The sequence below is a fragment of the Equus caballus genome, chromosome 6 (assembly GCF_041296265.1).
Source record: "Equus caballus isolate H_3958 breed thoroughbred chromosome 6, TB-T2T, whole genome shotgun sequence".
NCBI lineage: Eukaryota > Metazoa > Chordata > Mammalia > Perissodactyla > Equidae > Equus > Equus caballus.
The window spans coordinates 88,000,703-88,024,690 of NC_091689.1; the positions used below are offsets into that span (position 1 = coordinate 88,000,703).

At 48.6% G+C, this 23,988-nt stretch overlaps 2 protein-coding genes and 1 long non-coding RNA gene across 53 annotated transcripts in view; 1 reads left to right on the plus strand and 2 right to left on the minus strand.

Annotated features, from left to right (window-relative positions):
- The first annotated feature begins 910 nt into the window (after window positions 1-910).
- Window positions 911-22,943, plus strand: LOC102150718 (uncharacterized). Its single transcript, XR_011440150.1, has 4 exons — window positions 911-1,168; window positions 1,293-1,346; window positions 2,972-3,066; window positions 20,668-22,943. It is a non-coding gene; the product is annotated as an uncharacterized lncRNA (long non-coding RNA).
- On the minus strand, window positions 1,449-10,022 carry STAC3 (SH3 and cysteine rich domain 3). Of its 2 annotated transcripts, XM_001488613.5 has the most exons (12): window positions 7,905-10,022; window positions 7,109-7,175; window positions 6,573-6,837; window positions 6,240-6,337; window positions 5,956-6,028; window positions 4,723-4,820; window positions 3,082-3,148; window positions 2,847-2,896; window positions 2,532-2,617; window positions 2,292-2,343; window positions 2,065-2,202; window positions 1,449-1,888 (listed from the first exon to the last, which is right to left on the minus strand). In XM_001488613.5, exons 2-12 carry the CDS (start codon window positions 7,172-7,174, stop codon window positions 1,790-1,792), a joined length of 1,092 nt encoding a protein of 363 aa, XP_001488663.1. In that variant the 5' UTR covers window position 7,175; window positions 7,905-10,022; the 3' UTR covers window positions 1,449-1,789. The 2 variants fall into 2 exon arrangements, with proteins under 2 accessions (XP_001488663.1, XP_014596387.1); XM_014740901.3 differs by lacking the exons at window positions 6,573-6,837; window positions 7,109-7,175 and having other exon boundaries at window positions 7,905-8,126.
- The window catches only part of R3HDM2 (R3H domain containing 2), a 124,348-nt gene continuing 110,380 nt past the window's right edge, over window positions 10,021-23,988 (minus strand). For 31 of the 50 annotated variants that reach the window (XM_023643863.2, XM_023643860.2, XM_023643861.2 and 28 more), the window contains 10 exons: window positions 22,225-22,467; window positions 21,756-21,882; window positions 21,354-21,514; window positions 20,745-20,899; window positions 19,488-19,588; window positions 14,163-14,332; window positions 13,614-13,761; window positions 12,351-12,448; window positions 11,916-12,000; window positions 10,021-11,058 (listed from right to left, as the gene is read on the minus strand). In XM_023643863.2, the coding sequence (XP_023499631.1) occupies window positions 10,718-11,058; window positions 11,916-12,000; window positions 12,351-12,448; window positions 13,614-13,761; window positions 14,163-14,332; window positions 19,488-19,588; window positions 20,745-20,899; window positions 21,354-21,514; window positions 21,756-21,882; window positions 22,225-22,467 (1,629 nt within the window). In that variant the 3' untranslated portion in view covers window positions 10,021-10,717. Of the gene's footprint in view, window positions 11,059-11,915; window positions 12,001-12,350; window positions 12,449-13,613; window positions 13,762-14,162; window positions 14,333-19,487; window positions 19,676-20,744; window positions 20,900-21,353; window positions 21,515-21,755; window positions 21,883-22,224; window positions 22,468-23,988 lie in introns of all 50 variants that reach the window. The other 19 variants (XM_023643841.2, XM_070271780.1, XM_070271774.1 and 16 more) reach the window with 1 other exon arrangement.

Genomic DNA, 23,988 nt, shown 5'->3' on the forward strand with positions numbered 1-23,988 from the left:
GAAAGAACAGCCGCTCTCTCTGCTTCTCGGTACCCCCACACCAGCATCGCCGCCCAATGAGCCAGTAAATTGGTTTTGCTTCAGCATTGTGGGGGGGCCCCCTCGAGGATCTCGGGGGGCTCCGGTTTTGAGTCTCTCAGATCGCTTGATGAAGAGATGAGACCTGAGCTCAAGCCGTCCCTCCCCCACCCCACATTCGTGGTAGGAGGATCCCGAGGAGGCATGGGGGTAACAGCCTTGGTATGTGTGGTGGTGGAGGGAGCCCGTGATCTGCTCCCGTTCCAGCCCAAGAGTGATTAAAGGGGATCTGCCTGAGCCTTCGTTTATGACCCTGCCGCCGCCCCCAGGAGTCTGGGACAGTCAAGGGCAAAGGGAACAGGAAGACGAACCCGGTTCTGCAGCGAGTCTTCTTGTGTGCTTCCCTACCCCCACACCTCAGCCTTCTGGAAGGAAGGGGGGCGCGCCCGTCCCGGGCCCTTCTCTTCCCCAGCCCAGCTGAGCCTCTGCCCTCCCCCTGCCAGCAGCAGATGGTGCCCCGGCTCCCGCTGCCAACCTTGCTAGGCGGTGCCAACCTCAGGCCTGGCAGACAACGGGCAGAAGAGGATCTCCTGGCTGACCAGGCTGACCCTCCCCCATCCACCGTCAAGCTCAAGACCCTCCGCCGGCCCCAATCCAGCGACCACCCCAGGCTGCCTCTCACTGGTCCGCCCCCAAGTCCCCAAACTCCTTGTCTCCTTCAGCTCCCTTCCCCACACCTTCCCGCTCCCCACCACCTGCCACCCTGACCAGGGCTGGTGTATTTGCATATTTACATATGCAAATAATAACATTTGCATACGGCGCGCCGCAGGGGGGTCTGCGCGTGAGCTGGTTAGCTGTCTGCCCCGCGCCCTCTCGCTCGGTACCTGTCGCAAAGGGCTGGGGTAAGGGCCGCGCGGGAGGGGTTAGGCCCCCCGGCCTCTCCGGCTCGGTTCCCCGAGGACTTGAGGAAGTGTTGCCATGGAGACGGCACGCACCCCACCCCCTCCCAGGCCCAGGGTCTCGGGCTTGGTGTCTCTGGTTCTCTCCTCTCCCCCACTCCCGCCCCCAACCCGGTCCCTCGCTCTCCAACCGAGATCTTGCATCGCCCTCTGGCGGCCCAGCTCGGCAATGAGCCAGGTTCCGAAACGTAAGTGGCTGCCCGCGGGTATACGCCAGGAGCTAGAGGGACCTACCCCACTACTGGATCCAGCTCCCAGGCGCAGGGGCGTGGGAACGGTGACCCCGGTCCGACTTCCCTTTCTTCACAACAGAGGCCTCCCCAGGAGGACGCATCTGTCTCCCATCTCCCACCAGCCTCAGCCCAGGTAGGTCTTGGGTTACCGGATGGTAGTGAGGTGAGCCGGCTGGGGATGACTCTCCACCCCTTCGTAGGCCCCCTCCCCTCGGCCCACAGTTAAAGAGCAAACTTTTCTAACTTTTGTCAAAACTTTAATAAATTGGCAACATTCGACAGTTCGCCTCCCACCCTCCCGGGGCGCCTCCTGGTGGAGACGCGTTCTTCTTTTTCCAGCTCTCAAAGCCTGGGCCGGAAGGGTTACGGGTGAGGCTGCTCTGGGCACCGGACGCCCTCGGCCGGGGGAGGGGGCGGGCACCAGTCCCTCCCTAGAAGCCCCGACGCTCTCGGCGGGTCTTCCCTCCCTCCCCCACCCAGCGGTGCGCGTAGCTGCTTCCGCCCCTTTCCTCCCCACCCTCCACTGGGCCTGCCCAGAATGGGGCATGGGTATCTCGCCAGCAGGCGCCCGCACGCCTAGATCTCCTCCAGGAAGTCGGTGGGGAACAGCCCCACCTTGCGGCCAGTGTAGACCTTGACGTAGCCGCCGGCTTCATCTCCTTTCTGCACCACGATCTAAAGGATTGAAGGATTAGAAAGGAGAGGAATCGAGGAAAACGTAGAAGAGGAGAGCCAGGGAGCCCGGAGCTGTGGAGGCCCATTCTAGTCCCATTAATGGGTTAAGATCTGCAAAGAGTGTGGTTTGCAGAGGGGCCTTCGGGCCTGAGGTTGAGTTGGGGCAACAGAGCTACCTGGTCCTTCTTGAGAGTGATCTGCCCTATCTCGCGGTTCCCCACGAAGGATCTCGTTACGCGGTGCACACGCTCTCCAGACCGGACTCGAATGATGAAATTTGGAGGGAAAAATCCGACCTTCTCCCCTATTTTCCCCTAGAGGAGATGGTAGGGAGAACCAATCTCTCAATCTCAGGTTCTAAACTCAACCCACGTCCCACCCTAGCCTCAGCCCTTTTTCTTACCCGCCACCACTCCTCATTGGAGTCATCAATGACTGTGATCTTCTCTCCAGGCCTGGGAGAGCAAGGAATGGGCCTCTGAGATTTAGGGGCCTTACTCACACATCCAGTCCCTTGGCTGTGCACAGGTCCAGCCTCAATAGGCTCTGCGCCCTGAGTCCCCCCTTTTCCTTTGCCACAAGGAGTTGGGTTCTCCCCTCTCCACTCCCAGTACACCCCCACCCCAATCCTAAGGCCTCTCACGGGAAATCCAGATCGTCCTTCTCCAGGGCTTTGAACCGATAGAGAGCCACAAAGTAATGAGACTGCTGGAAGCCGGGCTGCTTGTGCTAGGGGTGAAAGGGGGTCATGAGTGTCAGGGCTCCTCTGTCCCACAGTGAGGGGCAGGAGTCCAAGGCAGGGGCAGTTGCGTGTGTGTGTGTGTGTGAGGTGGTGGAGAAGGCAGGTTAAGGGAGATGGGACCCATGGAGTAAGTGTGAGCTTCTGCTGAGGCCGTGAGTGTGTTAGACCTGGGTTGGGGAGAGGACTGGGGTCCCTGCAGGGAGAAAGGAGTCTCACTTTGTCATCAGGTGTCTTCTTTTCAGCCTTCTTATCCCCTTCAGGGTTTCCTGGGAGGAGAAACACAGACTAAGTGTCTCTGGCTCCTGGAGGGTAGCCCTCATTCTCTGCCTCTTCTGTTGCAGGGGCTCTTCTATGTCTAAACCTGACCTGCTCTTTGGACCTCCATCCCCTGTGCTACAGCTGAGGCCCTGAACCTACTCCATCTCTATGGATGGAGGTGGGTGTCACTTACCATCCTGGGGTTTGCCTCCCTCTGGTCTGGCAGACTCTGGCTCCTCTTCCATCATGGCTGCTATAGGCTGGAGGGGGCACCAGAGTTAGGAAGATGCTGTCTTGGGAACCCATGCTTGCCCTGGCTCTCCAGTCAGGCCAGAGAACTATAGAATAATAGGATCTCAGGGTTGGAAGGGGCCTAGGAGGAAATATCTAGTCAACCCCCTGCCTAATGCAAGGACTTCCTCTAAAACATCCTGGCAGTGGGCCACCCTTATTATGCTTGAATGTAGCTAATGATAGGGAGCTCACTACCTTGCAAAGTAAGCCCATGAAATTTGGGGGCAATTCCCTCTAAAAAGCCCACGTCAGTCTCCCTGTAACTTTTAGTTATGGGTCCTGATTTGTCTTCTGGAACAATACACAACAAATTTAGTCCCTTTAAAGATTCAAGGACCAGCTGACATGTCCTTCCTCCCTTTTTTCTCTAATCATTCTCAGTCTCTTTAAGTCACCCCCCATAATCCCAATTCCATGTCCTTCACTATAATGTCTGCCCTTAAAAAGACTCCAGTATATAAGAGAAAAACAGGCAGCACAATTTTTATAATTCCCTTAAGAGAACAGAACCTGAGTGTGCTAGCCTTTCTGGAAGCAGTCAAATCACATTGCCGGTGCCTTGTAAGTCATAGTTCAGTCCACAGAAATCCCAGATTTGCACCCAACCTCCCTATCAACTACTTTGAGGCTAGATCTTTAGTTCTGTGCAGCTGATTTTTTTTCTGATCCAAAAACAGACATGTACATTTTTCCTTACAAAATTTCAAATGATTAGTTCTGGGCTTTTCTTCTAGTCTGTAAGATTTCTGAATATATTATTCAGTGTGTAAATATTCCCTCCTAGGTTTCCCACAAACTTAATGGATATACCATTTATATCTTCCTTTGCATCAGTGAGAAAAATGTCCATAGGTGAGGACTAAGGACCAAATCATGTTATAAGGTACCAGAAATCACCTTCTAGCTGGACATTCCCTAAAGGACCAGGATCCTTTGGTTACTATCATTCAACCAATTTTAGGAATCCATCTAACTGTAGCCATTATCCACATTGGTCCATCCTGGTTGTCCAGAAAGATACAAGGATACACTAACAAATTCCTTGCTGAACTGAGCGCAAGTCTATGGCATTACGGATCTAGTAAACCTATTACAAAAGGAAGTGAAGTTGCTCTTAGCCACTAGCTTTATGCCTCAGTTTCCTCATCTATAGGATAAATGGGTCAGACCAGATGATCTTCATGGACACTTGCATGGCTCTAGAATTCTCTGGTTACGTGGCATTAACAAATTCTCTTCCCCAAATCCAAAAGCATAGCTCTTGCCTCTGGTGCCCAGCAATGCCAGGAGCCGGGGGCTCAGTCTTCAGTTGGTTTGGTGGTTAATCTGACAATTTCAGAAGGGAGTTCCTGGAGAAAACACACTAGGGCAGGAGTTCTTAACCTGAGGCCCTCTAAAATTGCATGCCAAAATTTGTCTGTTGGGTTATGTGCAGTTTTAGGGGAAGAGAATGTAGCTTTTGTCAGCTTTCTAGAGAGGAGGGAGGACCTGCTCCATGGGGTCTCTGGAAGGGATCTCAGTAGGAAGGTATGGTGCTCACATTTTTCTTATCTGCCTGTCCCTTCTTCCGTTCCTTGTTTGCCATGATCACCCCAGTGCGCAGGGTTTCAAATACAGGGTCATTGCGATTGGCAGCAGCTAGTGGGGATGGGAGAAGAAAGAAGACATTACTGGGGAGGCAGAGAAAGGCTTGATAGAGAGAGAGACCTCCTAAGTAAGGCAGAGATGGGATTGAGCAGATAGATACACATGCATGTGAGTGTGTCTGTAGGATTAGGGAAGGGTCAGCTGGGCTACCTAGGTCATCAATCTATAAAGAGCTCTAACGACATCCCTGGCAATGTAATGTGATAGACAAAAATATTTATCAGCACTCCTTCCAGGCAGAGCATTATATGATATGGGAAAGACAACTTTGCTAATAAGTTGCTTGGGAGTTGAGGAATGCTCAGAATCACTAGTCCGCTTCTAAGGAGAGTGGTCTTTTAACTGCTGGCTTTTGTTCTGCTGAGTGGCATGTGTAAGCTGGAGTGATCACACCAGTGGGTTCTTCTTTTTCTACCCATGCTCCTCACAGAGTTCAGCCTCTCCTTCAAATAAATGTTGAGGAAATTGTCAATGAATACTTTTTTAAGAGTTGCCAAATTATGGATCTGCCCAGGATGCCCACAGCTCTTGGTCTGGCCCTGAGGCTGGCATTATTCTGTAACCAGGATGAAGACAGTCTAGAATCCTTGTTCTTGCTTAGAAATGGTTGCATATATGAAGAGCATAGATTTTGAAGTTGGGCAGATGAAGGTTTCAGTCTTGTCTCTGTCTCTTGCTATCTGTGTGAAGCCTTAGCTAAATCTTACATCCCTCAGCTATAAACCAGGGGAATATTGACTGCATCCGAGATGGATAAATTTTTTTTGTTTTTAAAGATTTTATTTTTCCTTTTTCTTCCAAAGCCCCCCAGTACCTAGTTGTGTATTTTTAGTTGTGAGTCCTTCTAGTTGTGGTATGTGGGACGCCGCCTCAGCATGGCTGGATGAGCGGTGCCATGTCCACGCCCAGGATTTGAACTGGCGAAAACCTGGGCTGCCGAAGCAGAGGACGCGAACTTAACCATTTGGCCATGGGGCCGGCCCCAAGATGGATAAAATTTTAGCTTGAGAGAGAACCATGTGAAATAAGATCTTTCTGTTTCAGAATTTGGTTTCCAAATCTAAAGGTGGTGCTGACACCATCTCTAGGCTTGCCCATTCCCTCAGGTCCCATGTGGGGCACTTACATAGATCTTTGACACAAGCGTACTGTTGGTCGCTGTAGAGTGGGGAGCTATAGGCCCGATGGAAACCAGGGGGCTGTAGGAGGGGATGGGAGAAAGCATTAGAGATAGCAAGGAAGGGCCCAGAACCCATCTCTCCCATGAGTGCTCACCTCTTCTTAGAGTAAGAAATAGGCTGACAAAGAAGCAGGGAAATGGCTGGGATGACTTGAGGAGGGTTTGGCAAGAGGGTAGCTGGCAACATGCCCCTCCCTTCTACCTTCTTGCTCCCAGAGTCTACTACTCACGATCTTGCCGAAGCATCTCTGCATCTCCACATAGGACTGACAGTGTTCGTGGATGTTCGTTTTGCAGTTCTTGCAGCGTAGCCCAAATTTGTTGTTGACTTGGGAGAAGGGAGAACATTTGGGTGAGGTCCATGAGCTCCCTCGTGCCATGGCTGCTCCTCTAGCTCTTAGTCCCTTTTCTGTCTGGGACCTGACATTCTCAGTCTCTAATAGTATTTTCTTAAAGCCAAATCTTGCCACAGCCTGTCTGCGATACAAATACTCCTCTCCTAAACCCTTTCCCCGCCCACTGCCTTGGACATCGCACTCTCTCCACTTCCCTTCATGACTCACGCACAATCATCCGGGCACAGACATCACAGAACTTGGGCTTCTTGAAGAAATGATCTTTGAATTTATGGGGCTTATCATTGACAAGCTTAGGAGGTTCTGGGGGTGGCTCCTCCTCCTCTTCTTCTTCCTCCTCTTCCTCATAGATGTAGTAGATGGGCCCACCCCCAGCTCCCACTGCCTCCCCATTGGCCTGGGGCTCTGGGGGAAGCTCCATCTCCTTTGTTCCTGTAGACTCCTTCCTGAATAACCGCTTCAGCCGCTGTAGCTGAGGGAGGGAGTCAGGGAGGGAAGGAAACCCAATGTTAAAAGAACTGTCATGCTCTCTAGAGTAGGTAAGGCAGAAGCTGACTAGATATTTTCTAGCCTGGGGCAAGGGGCACAGCCCAGGATTAGGGGGTATTGGGGGCTGCAGGTGCTGGCTAGCATTCTGACAATGAATGAGTCACATATAAGGGAGACCCATTCAAGCACTTTTCGTCAAGGGCTGCAATGGCTTCCCAGCTCCCCATAGCCCGTGGTCAGAGGCCCACACTCACCCCACTTTGCCGAGTCTCTGCTGGGAAGGGGGGCTTAGGGGACTCCAGCACCTCCTTTTCTGTCATCCTGCAAGAGGTTGGACCCCACTATGAAATGTAATCTCTGCCTGACATTCCTCCCTTCCTATTCCTGTCCATTGCAGGAGGGTGGTCCTTGAAGGGGAGGGTTCAGGAGAAATCTGGTTAAACAGGGATCCTTTCACAGGGCTTATAAACAGAAAGATTCCATGGAAGTCCAGAGAAAAGCCCAACAGACTAAAGAACTTCCCAACCAGTTCCTCAAACTGATACCCATCCCTCCACCCTGAGGGGCAACCCGAGTTTAGAGCCCCAATACAGTGATCAAGGCTGCGTGGTTTAGGGGATTTTCCTACAGGTACTTTGTTTCTCATGGGACTCTGTAGGCAATAGAGATGTGGCATACACCTTCCTAGACCTCCTTTCTTCAAGAGGTTTAATGTGTGTGTCCACAAGCACACATGATGGGTTGGGCTGGGAACATTTGTTCTCCCCTCTTTCTTGAGCCCCCAGGGCCCACTGCCTAGTTCCCAGCCTGCCTCAGGCCTCAGCTATTTTAAGTTTTCAGAGTAATATGAGCCTTTCCTTCCCTTACTACTCTATTCCCTTAACCCCACCCCCACCCCACCCTCCAATCCTGGACAGAATAATAATTTCACTCCTAAAACCCAAGCTGCTCACAGACAAGGAGAGAAAGGAAGAAGCTGAACAGACTACATATCAGGGAAGCTGGGGTAAGCAGTCCTGGAAATGGGAAGAAGATGATGAGGCAACTTACGTTTGGGATTGCCTAAGTCAGTCCAGAGTCTGTGGAGGGAAGAGGGAGCCCCTGGGGTCTTGATGATGGTGCTGGGGGAGGACTGGTCCTCTTCCTTGGGGGCTAAGCCCCCCCACTATCCTCTGTACTCACACCGGCTACCCAGACGGTATTTGTAGACCTCCTAGCCTCTCGCCTTGGTGTCAGAGCTGAAATGACAGGGCTAGAGGAAAGTGGACAGCTGAGCGACACAGCTGACACAGAGAAATTGGACACTGGGAGGTCTGGGCAGGGCTGGACCCTAAGTCCTCCCATCCCCCAGAGCTGCCATTCCCTGGTTTTTCATCCACGGTGTGCAGGTCAGTACTGGCTAAATTCAGGAAGGGACAGTGTTCATGCTGCCTCTTCATTTCGGTGATTTTAGGACAGAAGGTAAAGTCATCTAAAATTCTACTCTCCTTGGACCTACTTTAAGAACCAGCTTCAACCTCTCAGCCATTGTGTTCTTGTGGCCCAGTGGTTTTACATTCTCAAGCATCAATCTAGCCTCAAACCTTTAGGAAGGAAAGGGCTGGGGACTGGTGAAGAAAGGAAAATTTGCATTCTCAGAGCTCTCCTATCAGCCAGCTGAGACTGCTTTCCTATTCGTGGTGGCTGGAAGGGTACCTGGCTGCCATCCTGTAAGGGAGTGAACACCTAGTACCACCTTGTTCTCTCCAGCTACCCCCAGAGACATCTTTCCCTGGATTCCTCTAAAATCTTGTCCTCAGGGTGAAGGGAATTCTAAGGGTCACTAAAAAAAACCAAGCCAGGACTTCCATCTGAGGGGCTCTGGGGGAGTGAGGGTCTAACTATCAGGTAGAGATGGTCCTGTTAACATTGGACAGAAGGCAATAGCTGCCACATGGGGAGTTCTTATCATCTGCAAGTAATGTCCCCTTCCCCATGAGAACTGCAAACTCTTGGAGGTAGGATGGCCAAGCCTCACACTTCCTAAATCACTTTGATTCCCTGATTCCATCACCCTCCTCTGATGCCCGGGGATATGAACTGATGGGTCAGTGAGATATCTGGCATTCTTATCTCACAGCAAGGCAGCCTTCCCCTACTCTAGGCTGTGACGTGGCCGAAAGAGGCACTCTCATCCCAGACGAGAGCGATTTAGAGGTGGTACTGTAGTGCCGCTTTATCCCTTGTATCTGTAAGAAAAGGATTACTGTGGAGGTTGGGTCAGACAAGCTTCCGAGGAATCTGGCTAGAGACACGGCTACCCAGACCTAAGAGCTTTCCAGAGCAACATACTTTGTCATTTCTACCACCGTTCATTTTTCTCTCTTTAAGGGGTGGGTGAGGTTGAAAAGGGGCCGCTGGAGGTTCTGGGCCTACAGGTTCTTTAACGGCCCTGGTCTGACCGTCTGCACAACAGGGCTAGTTTTGAGAAGCCTAAGAGAGAGGAAAAGCTCCATCTTGCAGCGAGTGACTTCTGCTCTTCACCTTTCTTCAGCTGCATAGGCCAGGGACTGCTGGGTACACCTGGATAATATGGTATATTGGCACTGCAAGTTCAAGTGATGTAGCTTTTATTCTAAGAAACATCTACCTCTGTTCCTGCTAGGTAGAACCCAATCCTCTGGCTTTAGGATTAAAGAAAGGCCCAAGTCATCCATCCCTGAAGAGTTTTCAGAAGATTAGATGGACAGGTATGAGGCCAGCATCTCAACCCAGTTCTGGACTTCACTCACCCCTCCCCAACTCAGCCATGAGGGCCCTAAGTGTCAAAGAATTAACAGAGTGGAAGGAACCTCAGAGGTCACCTAGTCAGTCCAAGTCTCTTATTTTACTGGTAAGGACTCAGAGGTCCAGAGTTGAGAATTGAGATGCTTGATGAACCACAGTTAATGGCAGAGTTGGGAGAGCCCAGAACCAAGGTCTATTCAAGACGAGGCATCTATCAGAATATTATGTGCAAGGAGGAGGATGGGACATAGGGACTGGTGTTAGAAAGATATGTATGCATATGCTAGAGAAAGCCATCCCAACCCACATCAAAGCCCTCCAACAGCTGTGGGGCTGTACCCACCCAGGACCTCCAACCCCCACCCACACCAGAGCAGCAACAGAGAAACAGGGACTGACGTCCAGTGACAGATTTTTTTTTTTTATATTTAAAAACAAAATCAACCTCCCCCCAGATAACCCCCCAAACAAACAAAAAATCAGATTAAATAAAATTTACAGTGAATATACCCAGCAAACATCTGTATGTGCAATTAAATACTGTGTCTGTTACTGCGGCACGAACCTTAAACAAACAATATACAAGTGTTCTGTGGGGGGAGGCCCAAGTTTTAACTCTGTGGGGTTTGGGGAGACAAGATGGGGGAAGTGAGAGAAAGGGGAAATCAATTTCATTTTTCTTAATTCTGTCCATATAAATATATTCATAAACCAAAAAAGAAAAGGGAGCTTGGGATGGTACAGAAATAGGAGAAGAAGGGAGTGTGGGACCCTCCCAATTCTACCTGACCAAAAATATGAAAGAAATTAATTTCATGGTGGGAAAAGAGATAAAAAATGACAGACGAGGATGGGAAGGAGAGGGAAGCAGAGGGGGGCCAACCAGGGAAAAAGAGGGGACCCATGGCAGGGGAGCAAGAAGGAGCCCAGTGCCAGTGTGAGGGTCTGTCTCTGATCCCATCTTTATCCCTACTGCCTTAGGCTCCAGTTTAGTGCCTGTCACCTTACTTTCTGCCTCTGTGTGTGGTCTGTCAGGATGCCTCAACCCCTCCACCCTGCCCCCACCCCCGCTGGGCCAGTCCCTTCCCCTCCTCCGTTTATTGGGAGCTGGCTCGCTCCAGGATCCTCAGGTCATAGTTCTTTTTGGCCACTCGAAGTTTGAAGCGACTCACAGAGTTGTTGAGGCGAAGGGAGGCATTTTGGGCAGCCAGGGGGCTGGGGAACACAGCCACGATGGTGTACAAGGCAGCGAGGTCCGCGTGGCGGCCGTTCTCGGCAGTCCCACCGTTGTCCCCCCCACCCCCACCAGGCAGCCCCTGAGCATCCTTGAGCCACTGGATCTTGGCGCCGGACATGGCGAGCTGAGTGAAGAGTTTGTCCGCCTCGGTACGGGTGATGCCCTCAGGGAGATCTGTCACCTCCAGCACCCGCCCCAGGACTGGAAGGGGAGGAGAGAAGACATGGTTGAGAGGTGTAGAGTAGGACTGGACAGCGGCTGGCTGATCAAGTCTGTACGCAGTGTCCTCAAAAGCCTGACCTTTCCCACTCAGCCCTTTCCTCCCTCGCCAAATCAACCCAACCCCCCCACCATCTAGACTCTGATCAGGGCAACTAGGAGAAACAAAGGAACCTTTCTCTTCTCCTAGACCAGAGATGCAGGCAAGAAGAGCCTGGAAATCAGAATCCCAGATTTAAGATCTGGAGACCTATGCCTCAGTTCTCTCACAGGGAGCCATTACTGTGAAAGAAGTGTGGTTTTTGCTGATGTTCTTTCACAAAGTCAATAGCCCAACCTGAAATATCCTTCATGTTCCCTTCCCAGAGGCTGACCCAAATAGATTCCTCTTTCTTATCATCTAGGGAAGTCAGTTTCCCTTCCTTTCCTTGTTTAGTAAACTGCTCCAAAAAGGGGAAAGGTAAGAGATCTCGTATGTTTAGTATGAAAGGCCTGCAGGAGTAGAGTTACTCTCCCATATGCTCTTGTCAAGCTTCTCCTAAACTGAATCTAGGACTACCTAAAGCAGACAACCTAGATTAGGGTCGGGACCACTCCCACCAGACTCTCTCTTAATAACAGGCTCAGCAACCCCCATCATTGTGTTACTCCCAATTTCTACCACCATCTTCCAGGACCTGGAGTGGCTTGGTAAGGAGGACTGAGATAGTTCACTTCTCCAGCTTCTCCTTGCTCTTGATACACCCTAAGCTGTTAGCTTTTCCCACAAGTCCTGGGCTAGTAATGCAGGGCTGGAGGGGTGATGCCTTTTCTTGGGGATTCAGTATCCTGTCACTCACCAACGTCTGTCGTCCCCAGGTCAGTGGAGGCAGATTTGAGTGCTTGTCTCTTGCTCCGGTTTCCATGCTTCAATCCACTCTGTCCCTTCAACATTTGAAAGATAACTCTCATCCCCGGTAAACAACACTGCCTGCCTTGAATCCCAAGGTCTGTCTGTGAGATTAAGGAGCAGCACCCAACCCTGAGGACCTCACCCCACCAGGCAGTCAGATTGGCCAGAAAGTGGCCACTGAGAAATAAAGAGCCCCTCCTTGTTGGCACTGGGGTCAGGTGGGAGGAATAGGTCCAAGAGTGAGGTAAGGCCCCTCCCACTTTGTCCATTCTCTCTGTGTTCCTTCTCCACCCAGCTGGTTGAGGTGGATGGCTCAGAGATGGGGTCCCAGATGAGAGGGGGGGCATCTAATGGCCCTAAGGCTGATGGTGGACACCCTTACCTGGTGCACCGTGTAAGTTGACTGGCCATGGAGCAAGGGAGGGCAGATGGACAGATTGTACTGTAATGGCTGGCCTAAGAGGGAGTAGCGCCCATCACCTAGGGAGGAAGAGCAGAAGGTTTTCTGGGAGTCTGAGCTTCATGGTTAAGACTTTAATGAGTCTTCAAGGGGCTTTGGAGATAGACAGAAATACTGCATACTATTCCTACTTTTTCTGTGATAGGAGTGCCCATGTGACTGACTTAAGTTGTCTCTCTTCCTAAACTCCTTGGCTGTCAGCTATATCCCAGACAAATGGGGGCTCTTAGGTTCCCTTACCCTTGAAGACGGGATCTGTGTATTGTAGAGAAAAGGCCCCGGAGGAAACCTAAAGACCCTTATGAATGTCTTTTATTTCTTATATAGATCCTCCCTACCCCGAAGCCAGGGCTAAAGTTTCTGAGTCATCTGAGAGGCAATACAGTGTAGTGGATAAGAGCACAGACTTGGAGCCAGACTGCCTAGGTTCAAATCCGGGCTCTGTTACTGGAAATGGGATGTTGGGTATGTTTTCCCCTCATTAGCGTTGCTGGAAAGGTTAAATGAATATAAGACACATATAGCACTTATAGCAATGCCTGATACATATTAAGCACCATACGTGTTACCTATTATTGTTGATAAATATTATATTTCAGGGCACTTTAAAGTTCTAAACCCATATTCTCATCCTATTTATACTGCTTATGATAGCAGAGGCAGAAAGCAGATAAGATTATTCCCATCTTATATGTGATTAACCCCATTCTGTAGATTAGGAAACTGAGGTCTGGTTCCAAGTTTAAGTAACATGCTCAACATCACAAAGCTAGTTAGTAGCGGGACTAGAACTTGAATCCAAGTCTTTTAACGCAAATCCAGTGTTCCCCCTTCTAAAACCACAGTTTCTGACACAGCCCCATATTCCCAGCCCTCAGACTCAGTACTGATGGGTTGAACTCTTTGGTTCACTAGAAAGTTCAGTGAACTTCTTTTCCCTGGCTCATAATCACCTACCTTACTTGGTAGTAATACTAAATATGTAAAGGAGGCCTTGAGTAAGTTAACTATGGGCAGCACTAAAGAAGGGCAGGTGACATTGGCCTAAACAGGGATGTTAAAGGAAGAGCTGGCTCCTAGAGGTGGATGACCAGCCACACTGTTTCTATCCTCTTGAGCTCCCCATTTGGGAATGGGATGTGAAGGGTGAATTTGACAGCAGCCAGCCCTAATCTAACCCCTTACCCTGTGCTGGACCCCCAGGCCGAGGGAACTGTGTGAGGACGGGAAGGGGACTGAGTCCTGTGCAGACACTGCTGAGGCTGGTGACAGGAGAGGGTGCTGGAGACTGGGTAGGAGATGTGACGGGGCTGCTGCTCATTTGTGTGTTGGCCTGTGGGAGAGAGGAGCACACATATATAAACACCAAACATTACGCTCTGGATATTCCCGTGGCTTGGCTTAAATTCATCTCCCTCAAGAAACTTCTCTTGCTGAACTCTGCCAAAGTCAGATGGCTCCTTCAAAATGCCCCTTTGTCCCTAATTAATTTGTATCATTTTAATATCCATATTGACATACTGTTTTAAGTATTCTCTTAACATTTGCAAGTATGTGTCCTTTAGATCTTAAGTTCCTTGAAAGAAGACGCTCTCCTCTATTTCTTGTGTTTGTCCCCAGAAAGTGCCCAGGGAAAGACATGTAAAAGAGGCTGCTCAGTCAATGGCAAAGATTACTCCCTGGAAAGAATCTGGTCAGCTCCTTGCCAAGACAAAGCTGGGCTGCAGGACTCACCTGGGGGCTACTGTCAGGATTGTACAGGTCTCCAGGTTTCTGCCCCCGCTGGTCCATGCTGTAATATTTACAGTGACTCCACTGGACCATGGATGGGTTCTGGGGGGGCTGGGGTCCATTAGGAACATTTAGCTGCATGACCACCACACCTGGTCCAGAAGGTGACACTCCTGAGTGGCAGGAAGAAAGCAGTTGGTTGTGAATTCAAACTATATTTCGGCCTTCCAGCTAACCCTGAGTGGGAAAGCCAGTAAGCAAATCCACCCACTCACTTCAGGGTCACTTAAACTGTGTTCTGTTAGGAATCTGAGATAGTTGCTGATTTAGTTTCTGACTCCTTCTCCCCAAACCAGTGCAAGTTTGAGTGGAACGAACAGGAGTCCCAGATGCTGATGCGCCCCTGGCCTTCACCCAGTGAGAGGTACTTTAGTATGCTTGGCAGAAAACTACTCCATTCTGTCAAGGTTGGGTATTACCAAATGCCTAGGTGAGATTGCTCAAATGCCTGGGCATAGCAAAGGTCCCAGTCTGAGGCTTGGGCTAGGGCTGCTGGCATGTGCAGCTTTTTCTGGTAATGGCTGCAGGTTAAGTCAGTGATCTCTGGTTTTTCTGGAGATGAATGTCCATAGCTTCACTAAGCGGACCTAGGAAGCACTTCTTGAGCGAGGGTGGGGTGAGTTGGGAACACTTCAAGCAAAAGGAATGGCAGAGAGATGAATGCCATATTCAGGAAATGACAAATGATTCAAGGTGCTAAGGCACAGGGGCTGTGTCGGGTAAGCAGTAGGAGATGAGATGTGTATTCAACATATACTATGCGCCAGTTCCTCGGCTGGGCACTGGGTATACAACAGATAAAGCTGGTTCCTGCCCTCATGGAACGGACAGTCTACTAGGGAGTCAGAGAGCAAACACATAGTTGGTGTCAGAGTCTGAAGCACATTTTGGTAAGGGTCTCTATCCTGTAGGTGTTGGGAATAGGACTTGTGCTTTAGAGAGCTAACTCAAGCGGCTGAATGTAAGATGGCTGAAGGGAGAGAGAGACTAGCAGCAGGAATACCAGTTAGGGAGCTACGGATACAGAACAAGGGGGTTCTGAATTAGAGCAGTGACAGCAGGAGTGGAGTGGGAGGGTCAGACTCTCAGAAGGTTTCACTGACAGGTTCAGATGACTGACTGAATGAGATCTTGAGGTTTTAGTACAGGCAACCACGGATAGCTTTCCCCTCTCACAGGCTGGGGGAAGGAAAGGGCTCAACAAGGAAGAATATTAAGTCCTGAATCTTCCTCATGGTGAAAAGCAAGTAAGGGGTCAGGGAGCAGCAGTTTGATGGACAGTCCCTGCTGGGAGGGATGGGCAGGAGCTCTGCTTCCCCACAGGGGATTGTCCAGTGTGAGGGTTTGCTCTTGACCTCCTAAGCTATATTTCTGTTGAGGGATAGGCTGAGTTCACGTGTGTTGGTGGTAGAGAAATGGGACTGGGGGCTGCTAGCTTGAAAAGCTGCTGCAGTGCTGCCACTTTCATGGCTCGGTGCTCTGAGGCTGCCACTGCTGCAGCCATCACATTGCTTCCTGTGACGGGAAATGTTGCAGCCTCTGCCCTGGGCACCAGTCATGCTGGCAAGTGAGCGTGATTGCTTTTCTCAGGCAGCATCGGTCAAAGGAAAGGAAAAGAAACGGTGGGAGGCCTGAGAGAGCAGGTCAGGAGACACAGCATCTGTCCTATCCTATTCCTCAGTCAATCTGTGCCCCCCACACTCTAAGGTTCATCTAATCAGAGAGCACAAATACTCAGAGTGACAGGTTCACATCTCCCCATCCCCTGCCAAGGACGACAGGGTATTCATCAGCATGACTTGTAGAAGGGCCATGGGAAGACTGCACCTTATGGAGCATCATGTATTTAACTCCCCCTCACGCTGGTTGCTCTGGGTCTTTTATTTCCCCATCCTAAGAGCCCCACCTGCTCCAACATCCTCTACCAACAAAACTGCAATTGACCTTATTCAGACACCTCATTGCCACCTGAGGGGGCCAACACAATAATCAAATAATCAAATAATCAAAATAATCAAAATAATCAAATCTACAGCTTTTCTGGAAGGAAGCTCATAATCTGAGCCTAATGCGCTGGGCCAGGAAAGGGTGGGGGGATGTGTGAGTGTGTAGGGTGTGGCATAAGCAATGCAGTGGAAGCTCTTTCTAATACCAGCATGTAGCCATAAGGAAGTATTAGGGGGCTCAAGAGGAGGGGAAAGAGAACAAAGTCCTCATATTATTTTCTCTGATCCCAACAAAAACAAAGCCAGGGTTCTCAGTTGTAGCCTCGGTCCTGAGCTCCTCCCCATGCCGAGTCCTCCCCCACTGGCCTGGAGCATTGTTCCTTCACAGCCGAGGACACAGCACTGCCCCGCTGATGAGGTGATTCTTATGCTTCTCTTCCTCAAGCCAAAAGCAGGTGGCATCCGTTAGCAGCTGAACTGTCGCTACTTCTTAATGGACATGGCAATAAAAAAAAAACCAACAAAAAACCCAGCCCACTGCCCAGTGACAGCACTTCCATATAATCAGGTTGAGGAAAGGAGCCTGGGTTGGATGGGAAGGGAGAGAAGGGGGCTGAATAAGGAAATCAATTTCAGCTTGAAAGCTCTGAAAGGAGAGGGGATGTGTGAATGGCTTTTTAAGTGGCATCATTAAACCTGGGCAGAAAGGTCGATTGGGCAGAGCAAACCACATAAATACAAACAGATGACATTTATGTCTGGCAGAATTGGCTTTTGTTTAGTTTTTTTTTTAAATCACTGAGGTAGAAGACTGATAAGGCTTTTTCCTTACCACTAGGAATCAAATCTATGGAAAGGAATGTCCAGAGAAATAAAATCCACAGGCATCTTTCCCAAATTACAGGATAGAATCCAATAGTATCTTGGTCTTTTCCCCTTTTTTGGTGTGGAGAGGGACATCTTCAGGGAGTGGGAGAGAAAACAGTTAATCTCAACTTTGGAAACCCCTCAGCTACAAAATGAGCCAGTAAGTATGTGAGAGGCTATTTCTGTATGTACCTCACTCTGGCCATGCTGCTGTGTCACTGTGATTTGGGAGTCTGTGTATAGGTATCACTGCCATTTCATGTCTGTGTGTGTCTTCCTCAGACTAGCATCTCTGCAGAAACCTCCAGGGACCTGCAAATCATATTTTAGAGGGAAAAAAAGTGTTTCCTGGGGTTACAGTTATGTCTAATAGCATCATGGATGAATTAAGGTCCAGGCCTGGGGGGTGAACTGGGCAACTACAAAAATGTATTAATAAACCAGAACAGTTGTTCCAAGAACAGCCAATCCTAATCCCTGCCTTTATTTTTGGAAAAGTGACCATGTTGCTACATGGGAGAAGGGCGGGTGACCGTCCTCTGAAGGTGACATAGCAGCCCTGTGGACTATGCTTGCCTTCTATCTTCTTAGTAAAGGGTGAACTGGAAAGGAAGGCAGAAAAGCACTTGTTTCTTTTCTTCCATTTCCTCTTAGATTTCCATAAGCAGGGGCTGAAGACTTTAAAAATCAATGGTATGGTGAATATGGTCTCTTAGATGACATGGGTGGGACAGAAAGTCCCATTATCTAGGAAAAGTACAAGGGGTCAGTCAGAAGCCTAGGATCAATCTGGGTAGCTAGGAAGAAAGGAAATATGACAGAAAATTCCAAATAAGCGAGGGAACTAGATGACAAGGGTTTCCTCTATTTCTATTGATTTGGGAAGAGCCTAGATTATCTCCTTCTAACCCCAGCCCAGATCTCTAGTGCTGCCAACTTCTGGAACCACAGTGTTTCAGTTTACTTGACCCAGCACTGGGTCCAGAGCAGGTCATGAAAAATTCTTTTCACTTGGTTTCTCATTCAAAGACCTCCAATTTGAAGATGAAGAGATACAATCACAGAGACCCAATAAATATATTGATATACCACTAAGGACACACAAATATGCACATACAAGTATACCCATATGCACCACACACCCTTATTTTAACAGGAGAGAAAATGCCCTGCGGTGCCAAGCACCACCACAGGCTACAGTGGTTCTTGGAGCTGGTTTCTACAATTTCCATACCCCGCTGGGAATTTCAAGGTCAAGTGCCCCTGGCAGACACTAGGAGAAACAGCTAGAGAGACTAATAATGTAATAAAAGGGTAAGGGCTGTTGAATTTAAAACCTCTCAGCCTGTGAGAGATCTACATTTGCTCTGGATGAGGGCAGAAACCATTACTCCTTAGAAGTAAGAATTTATCATGTCGTATGAGCAAGATTTATTCTGGAATCCACTCTACAGCATCTAACATAGAGTGCAAAAAATCTTATGTGAAAAATACTGCATTTCTAAAGTGGGGAAAACTGGCAAAATACCTCCCTCTCACCAGAAGAGGGCACTCCGCCATTCCCACAGTAGAGCAGAATGGGGATAACTGGAGATGACATTAAGATCTCCTCCCTTCCAGAATCTCTGAAGATTCTTCAACTGCAATGTAATGCTATGTCAGGGTGGGGAGAAAGGGAAAATCCTTGGTGTGTTGGAGGAGTCCTTGCCAAAGGCAGACAGTGAGAGGCTGCAAGGCTTAAGCCCATTCAGCTGGATAGCTGGCTCCCCTTTAGCTGTTTAACATGAGATCCATTTATTTCCCACCGGTGAGAAAGGAACAGAGTACAGAAACCTATTGAAAATGCAATACTGAGGATGCAGCATGGGTTATGGAGAGTCAAAAGACCCAAATTCAAATTCTAGGATTGTGACTTTAGGCAATTCATTTATTCTCTTTGAGTCTTAAATTTCCTCTTCAGGAAGTTGTGGTGAGAATTAGAATGACAGAATGTTCGTGAGCATATACAAAAAACTGCTAAACACATCTAAGATACAGCTTAAAAAGCATTTTATCAGCCTCCCCTGCAGTCCCAAGAGAAAAGAAAAGCTGTCTATAGGAAGAATGGGTGCAAGAGACAGGTAAGTACTTGTGTTTCAAAGGCACGTGAGTGGTGAGTGGAATGCTGAATTCAGGGGAAAAAAAAAAAGAATAAGAAAGAAAATCAGGAGCCCAAACAGAGATGTGGCTTCCCAAGGATGAGGAAGGGGCAACCAACCTCACCTCTCTTGAGAGGTCAACTTTAGCACCCCTGGACAACACCAGCCAGGACTTTGCTCTTTCCTTGTGGGGGTCACAGTTGGGGCCAGAGCCAATCCCTGAACTCTCTCTGCCCTTTCCGGCTCTAGAGCACAAGTCCTACAGTGGTGTTTGCTCTTACCAGTGCTCAAGACCCCCCAATTCTTTATCCTCTTACCTGAGTACTGCTGTGGCATCTGTGGTGGACTGCAGGGAGAGGGAGACTGAGGCATCTGGTACTGTTCAGAGCCAGGAGGTTGCAGAAACCCCACAGAAGGGCTGGGAAGGTGGAGAAGAGAGGAGTGGTAAAGTGGTAGAGGAAGGAACACAGCTCCTGGCAAACAGCTGCTGCTTCCTGGGCCTCCCCTGTGGGAAGCAGAGGCAGCTCCAAGCCATTCCCACACCAATTTGCTGTGCAATTTCTAAAATCACTCATCAGTACAAAGTTAATTATATATATTTGTACTTGATCATCTTTCAATTAGGAAGCTGCTAATCAGCACTACAGATGGAATGTTAGTGACACATGCTCTTCCCAACAGTGTGAAAACACCAGACACATACACATGCACACATGCACACACACACACACACACACACTCTGAGAAACATAACAGAAACACAGACAAAACGAATGCCAGAGACAGAAACACAGTGCTGGAGAGAGATGGGTAAAAAAGAGCTAAGGAGTTGTGTGATTTGGGATATTTATACAATGGTAAACACAGACCCCTAAAGACAAATGAGGAAAACCCCCACAAAACTCAAGACAACATGAAGACATACATATAAAAAACACAGAAATAAACATATACACACTGCGAGAGACAGACAGAAATACATATATGTAGGCCCAGATTTGCATTCTAGTTCCAGCTGTGCTCCTAACTAGCTGTGTGACTGGGGTAAGTTTCTTAACATCTCTAGCTGGAATTTCTTCATTTATAAAAGAAGGGAGAAAAATAAAATAAGGGGAGCAGACTAGATATTTCTGAGGTGGCTTCCACTTCTAAAATTCTAACGGCTATGACTTATACTAAAATACATATAGAAATAGATAGACCATCTGAGATTCATACATGGATACAGAGATACACAGAAAAATTTACAAATATACACTCCAAATTGCTTCTTTTAATGATGAGCAGTCTCTGCCCCATAGTTCTTAATCTCACTGATCAGAAAAACAAAAAATGGGGGAAATTATAAAGCTTCTGTTTCTGAAGCAGGATTTTTTCCTGCCACTGAGCTCTTATGCAAATATCAAATCAACTAGGAGAAATGGAGAATGAACTCCCTCATATTCTACCTGCTTTAGCGCACCACTTGGATCTTTACCCCTGCCTTTCTTTTCTTAGGATAGTGGAAACAAAACCATGGTGCAACAGTGGCTGAAGATCTATGGGAGACGCGCCCCGACTCTGGGAGTACTCACCTGGTACCGTTCTGCTGAGCTGGCGGGATCATGCTGTAGTACACTGGAACGCCCCCTGCTGGGAGGCCCCCTTGCACTGATTGGCTCGCAGGGACCAGCACAGGTTGCTGGAAAGGCGGCTGGACCACATTTTGCGAGTCATTACCCACTGGGACCTGGGTGGAGATGAGAAGAGAATGACCACTCGTACTCCCAATAAGTTTATCCAGAGAACAGTCTAGTTATCACTAGACCAGGGCACTTAATTTTCTTCTCCATCTCTCTTAGAGACTCTCCTATTCTCCTCATCTGCCTAAAGGAAATGCTTACAGAGCTACCTCCAGTTCCCTCTTCTCCAACCACCCTTGGGCACTTAACGTAGAGGAAGGCGACTGATTTCCTTTAGATCCTACTTTTCTGGGCATTTACTCATTTGCATGGCTGTATAAGGACCAAACAATTTAAACAAAGATTCTTTTCAGACTCTCTGGGCTTTCTCTCAGAGGAAAAAAATCTAAAAAATTGAGGGGGAAGTGAATAATATTTGTCAGACTGTATTGTGTGGGAGGCTGTCCTCCTTTTCCTCATCCCCAGGACTGGGGGCTCTTTCCCAATGCAGAATGCACCCACTTGGTAAGAAGGCAGTGGAGTGTACTGAACCACCAGGCCTTGCATCTGGCCCCCCATGCTGCTCCTCTGGTTGCTGAGCAGGCCCTGGTTCTGTGGCTGCTGAACCCCAATCATGCCTTGGTAAGCCGCCTGCTGCTGGTTAGGCATCATGGGCTGTAAACCTAGGGATGGGCAAGGAGAGAAAACGTTAGCATGGTCTCAACAATGTTTAGGAGGTCACACTCTATCAGGAATTTCCCCTCTCCTATTTTACTTTCTCTTTTTCTGGAGATCCTGGGTCCCTCTTTAGGACCCTAATCATTCCTGCCTTTTTTTTTTAAATGGGGAAGGTAATTCTTGTCTCTTTCCTTGTCTCTGCCTTTCCCCTATCCACTGCCTTCTTACACTGACAGTTCCTCTTACCAGGCTGCTGGGATGGCTGAGGCAGCTGTTGACCACGTTGGGGGCTGTAGGCCACCGGGTGAGAGAGAGGTCGATATTGCTGGTTGGAGTTAGGATACTGTCCAGGGGTATAGTAAGAAACCTGGATCTATGGTAAGAGGAAACAGATGTGAGAAGGTCTCTCAAATTCAGTCCCTAAATCCCCAGACTATTAAATGCATCAGGGTTGATGGCCAGAAATCTGTAAATGGAGATATTTGGGGCCTGAAGTTGCAGTGTTAGTGTACAAGTTTGAAATAGAACAGGAAGATCTTGTGTTATATAGAAAGATGACCTTCTGACTAGAAAGACAACTTTCAAGTGCAAGGTGGGGAAATGGAGTTGGGGGATAGGTATCCCCTCTGGTCTGTCTAAACTAGAAGAAAAAAGAAGGATTATAATACTGGACAAACTGAATTAGTGATTTAAGCTGGGAACCCGAGCCACTCACCTGTTGGGGGGGCTGCATATAGCCCTGGGGTGGCAGGACTTGCTGAGTAGGTGGTGCATGGCTAGAGGTGGAATAGTTGGAAGTCGGGAGGGGCTGTCCTGTAGAAGCCATGATGAAGCTAGTCTGCTGAGGGTGCTGGGAGATAAGTGGGGGCTGGAACAGAGCTGAGGATGGGTCAGCTGCTTCAGCAGAACCTTGGCGGCTAAGGCTCATTTGTCCAAAGGGGCTGCTGAGGTCATCTGCCTGTTGGGAGAATGGGGAGACTCAAGGACCAAGGTTGTATCAAGCCTCATATCTTTGGCTTCAACACAGACAGACAGACAGAAATAGCAACCTTCTCTACAGCCTTCCTTATACCATTGTGGGACACTCCTGCCTCTGTGCCCTGGGAGGCACTTTTTAGCCCTAAGCCTCTGTCATGTGGTGTTTTAAACTGCTATGAATTGAACAGCTGTTTGAAGCCCAACTCCAGAGCCAGAGTCCCTATCACATATGAGGTAACAATACCACTCTGATTATGATCTTTATTAAAATTAGTCCTGGGGAGACGGGAGCAATGACACAACTTCTATATATAGAAAAAACAAGACAAATAGTGGGTTAAAAAAAAAGACTATGTCTTTCCATTTCCTGTCTTCCTCATGCCTCCAACCATACAAAGGGCCCCTATGTTGCCATAAATCTCATTTTTATAATAAAGGACCCAGATAGCACCTTGAGTAGATTATGGGTGGCTAGGTTCATGTGGCTTCCCAGCTCTGCCGACGCAGTGGAAAGACTGGTGGACTCCCACTCCTGCTGCTTATCTCCTTACTCCCTCTCAAAGTCATTTCCACCTCTGTTCTCTGACACTTGCCTTGAGTTCTCCTGTCCTTCAGAAACCACTTCTAATTCTCACCTCGGAAAGGAGGCCAGGGTGAGTGGCCGAGCTGGAGGGCGAGACTGACTGGCTAGTCTGTAATTGCCTTCTCTCTTAGCCCTCTGCTCTAAGCAGCAAGAGTGATGGTGTTCATCTCTCACTTGTATGGTGATAGGTTAAAGTTTGTTAGATTCCTTGTCCCTTCTGCTCCCTAGATAGTAATCAACACACACACACACACACACACACACACACATGCACAGCAGAAGTTCTTTTGCAAAAGAAACTAGCAGAAACAAAAGACAATGCTTTCCTGCAGTTTCACTTGATTTACAGGAATATGATCTTCATGCTAGCTATTTTGCCACCTTAGTGGGCAGAAAGACATGACAAGAGGACTGGATTGCAGATTCTTTTGAGGTCCATATCCAGGACTTATCAGAATGGAGATAAGAGGTGGGAGGAAAGAGGGGATTCTGTGAAAAAGCAGATAGGTGTGATTAACACAAAATAAAAAAATCAGGGCTCCTATAACCATGATGGAGGTTATCAACTATGAGGTAAATCAGATGGTCAAAAGATCTGTAGTCAGGGTATAAACAATTTAAACAGCATGTGCTATGTAGTAGAAGAGGATATTTTTTATGTAAAATAATATGGTAAGATAGGAGAACATTTTAAGTTTTTACCAATGGTACCAGAGAAGTCTGCAATTGTGTTTTGATTTTTTAGGGAAATTATAGAGAACCATTCTGTATGGAATAAACCGGGTTCCTCAGATACATCCAGGGAGAAGATGAGATGAAGGATGCAGATAGTAGAGGGATGAGGAGCTTAGGTTAGACCAACATCCGATTTCGCTCCCCTCCTGAAACTCAGGGGAACTCATTGATCCTCCCTGACCG

What these genes read in the sequence shown, in the direction of transcription:
- STAC3 (XM_001488613.5), bottom strand. Translation starts at nt 7,174, where the DNA reads ATGACAGAAAAGGAGGTGCTGGAGTCCCCTAAGCCCCCCTTCCCAGCA. An exon ending in AGAAGACACCTGATGACAAA is followed by an intron (nt 2,618 to 2,846) that starts GTGAGACTCCTT and finishes TTTCACCCCTAG; the next exon opens with CACAAGCAGCCCGGCTTCCA. An exon ending in TCACTCTCAAGAAGGACCAG is followed by an intron (nt 1,889 to 2,064) that starts GTAGCTCTGTTG and finishes TCAATCCTTTAG; the next exon opens with ATCGTGGTGCAGAAAGGAGA.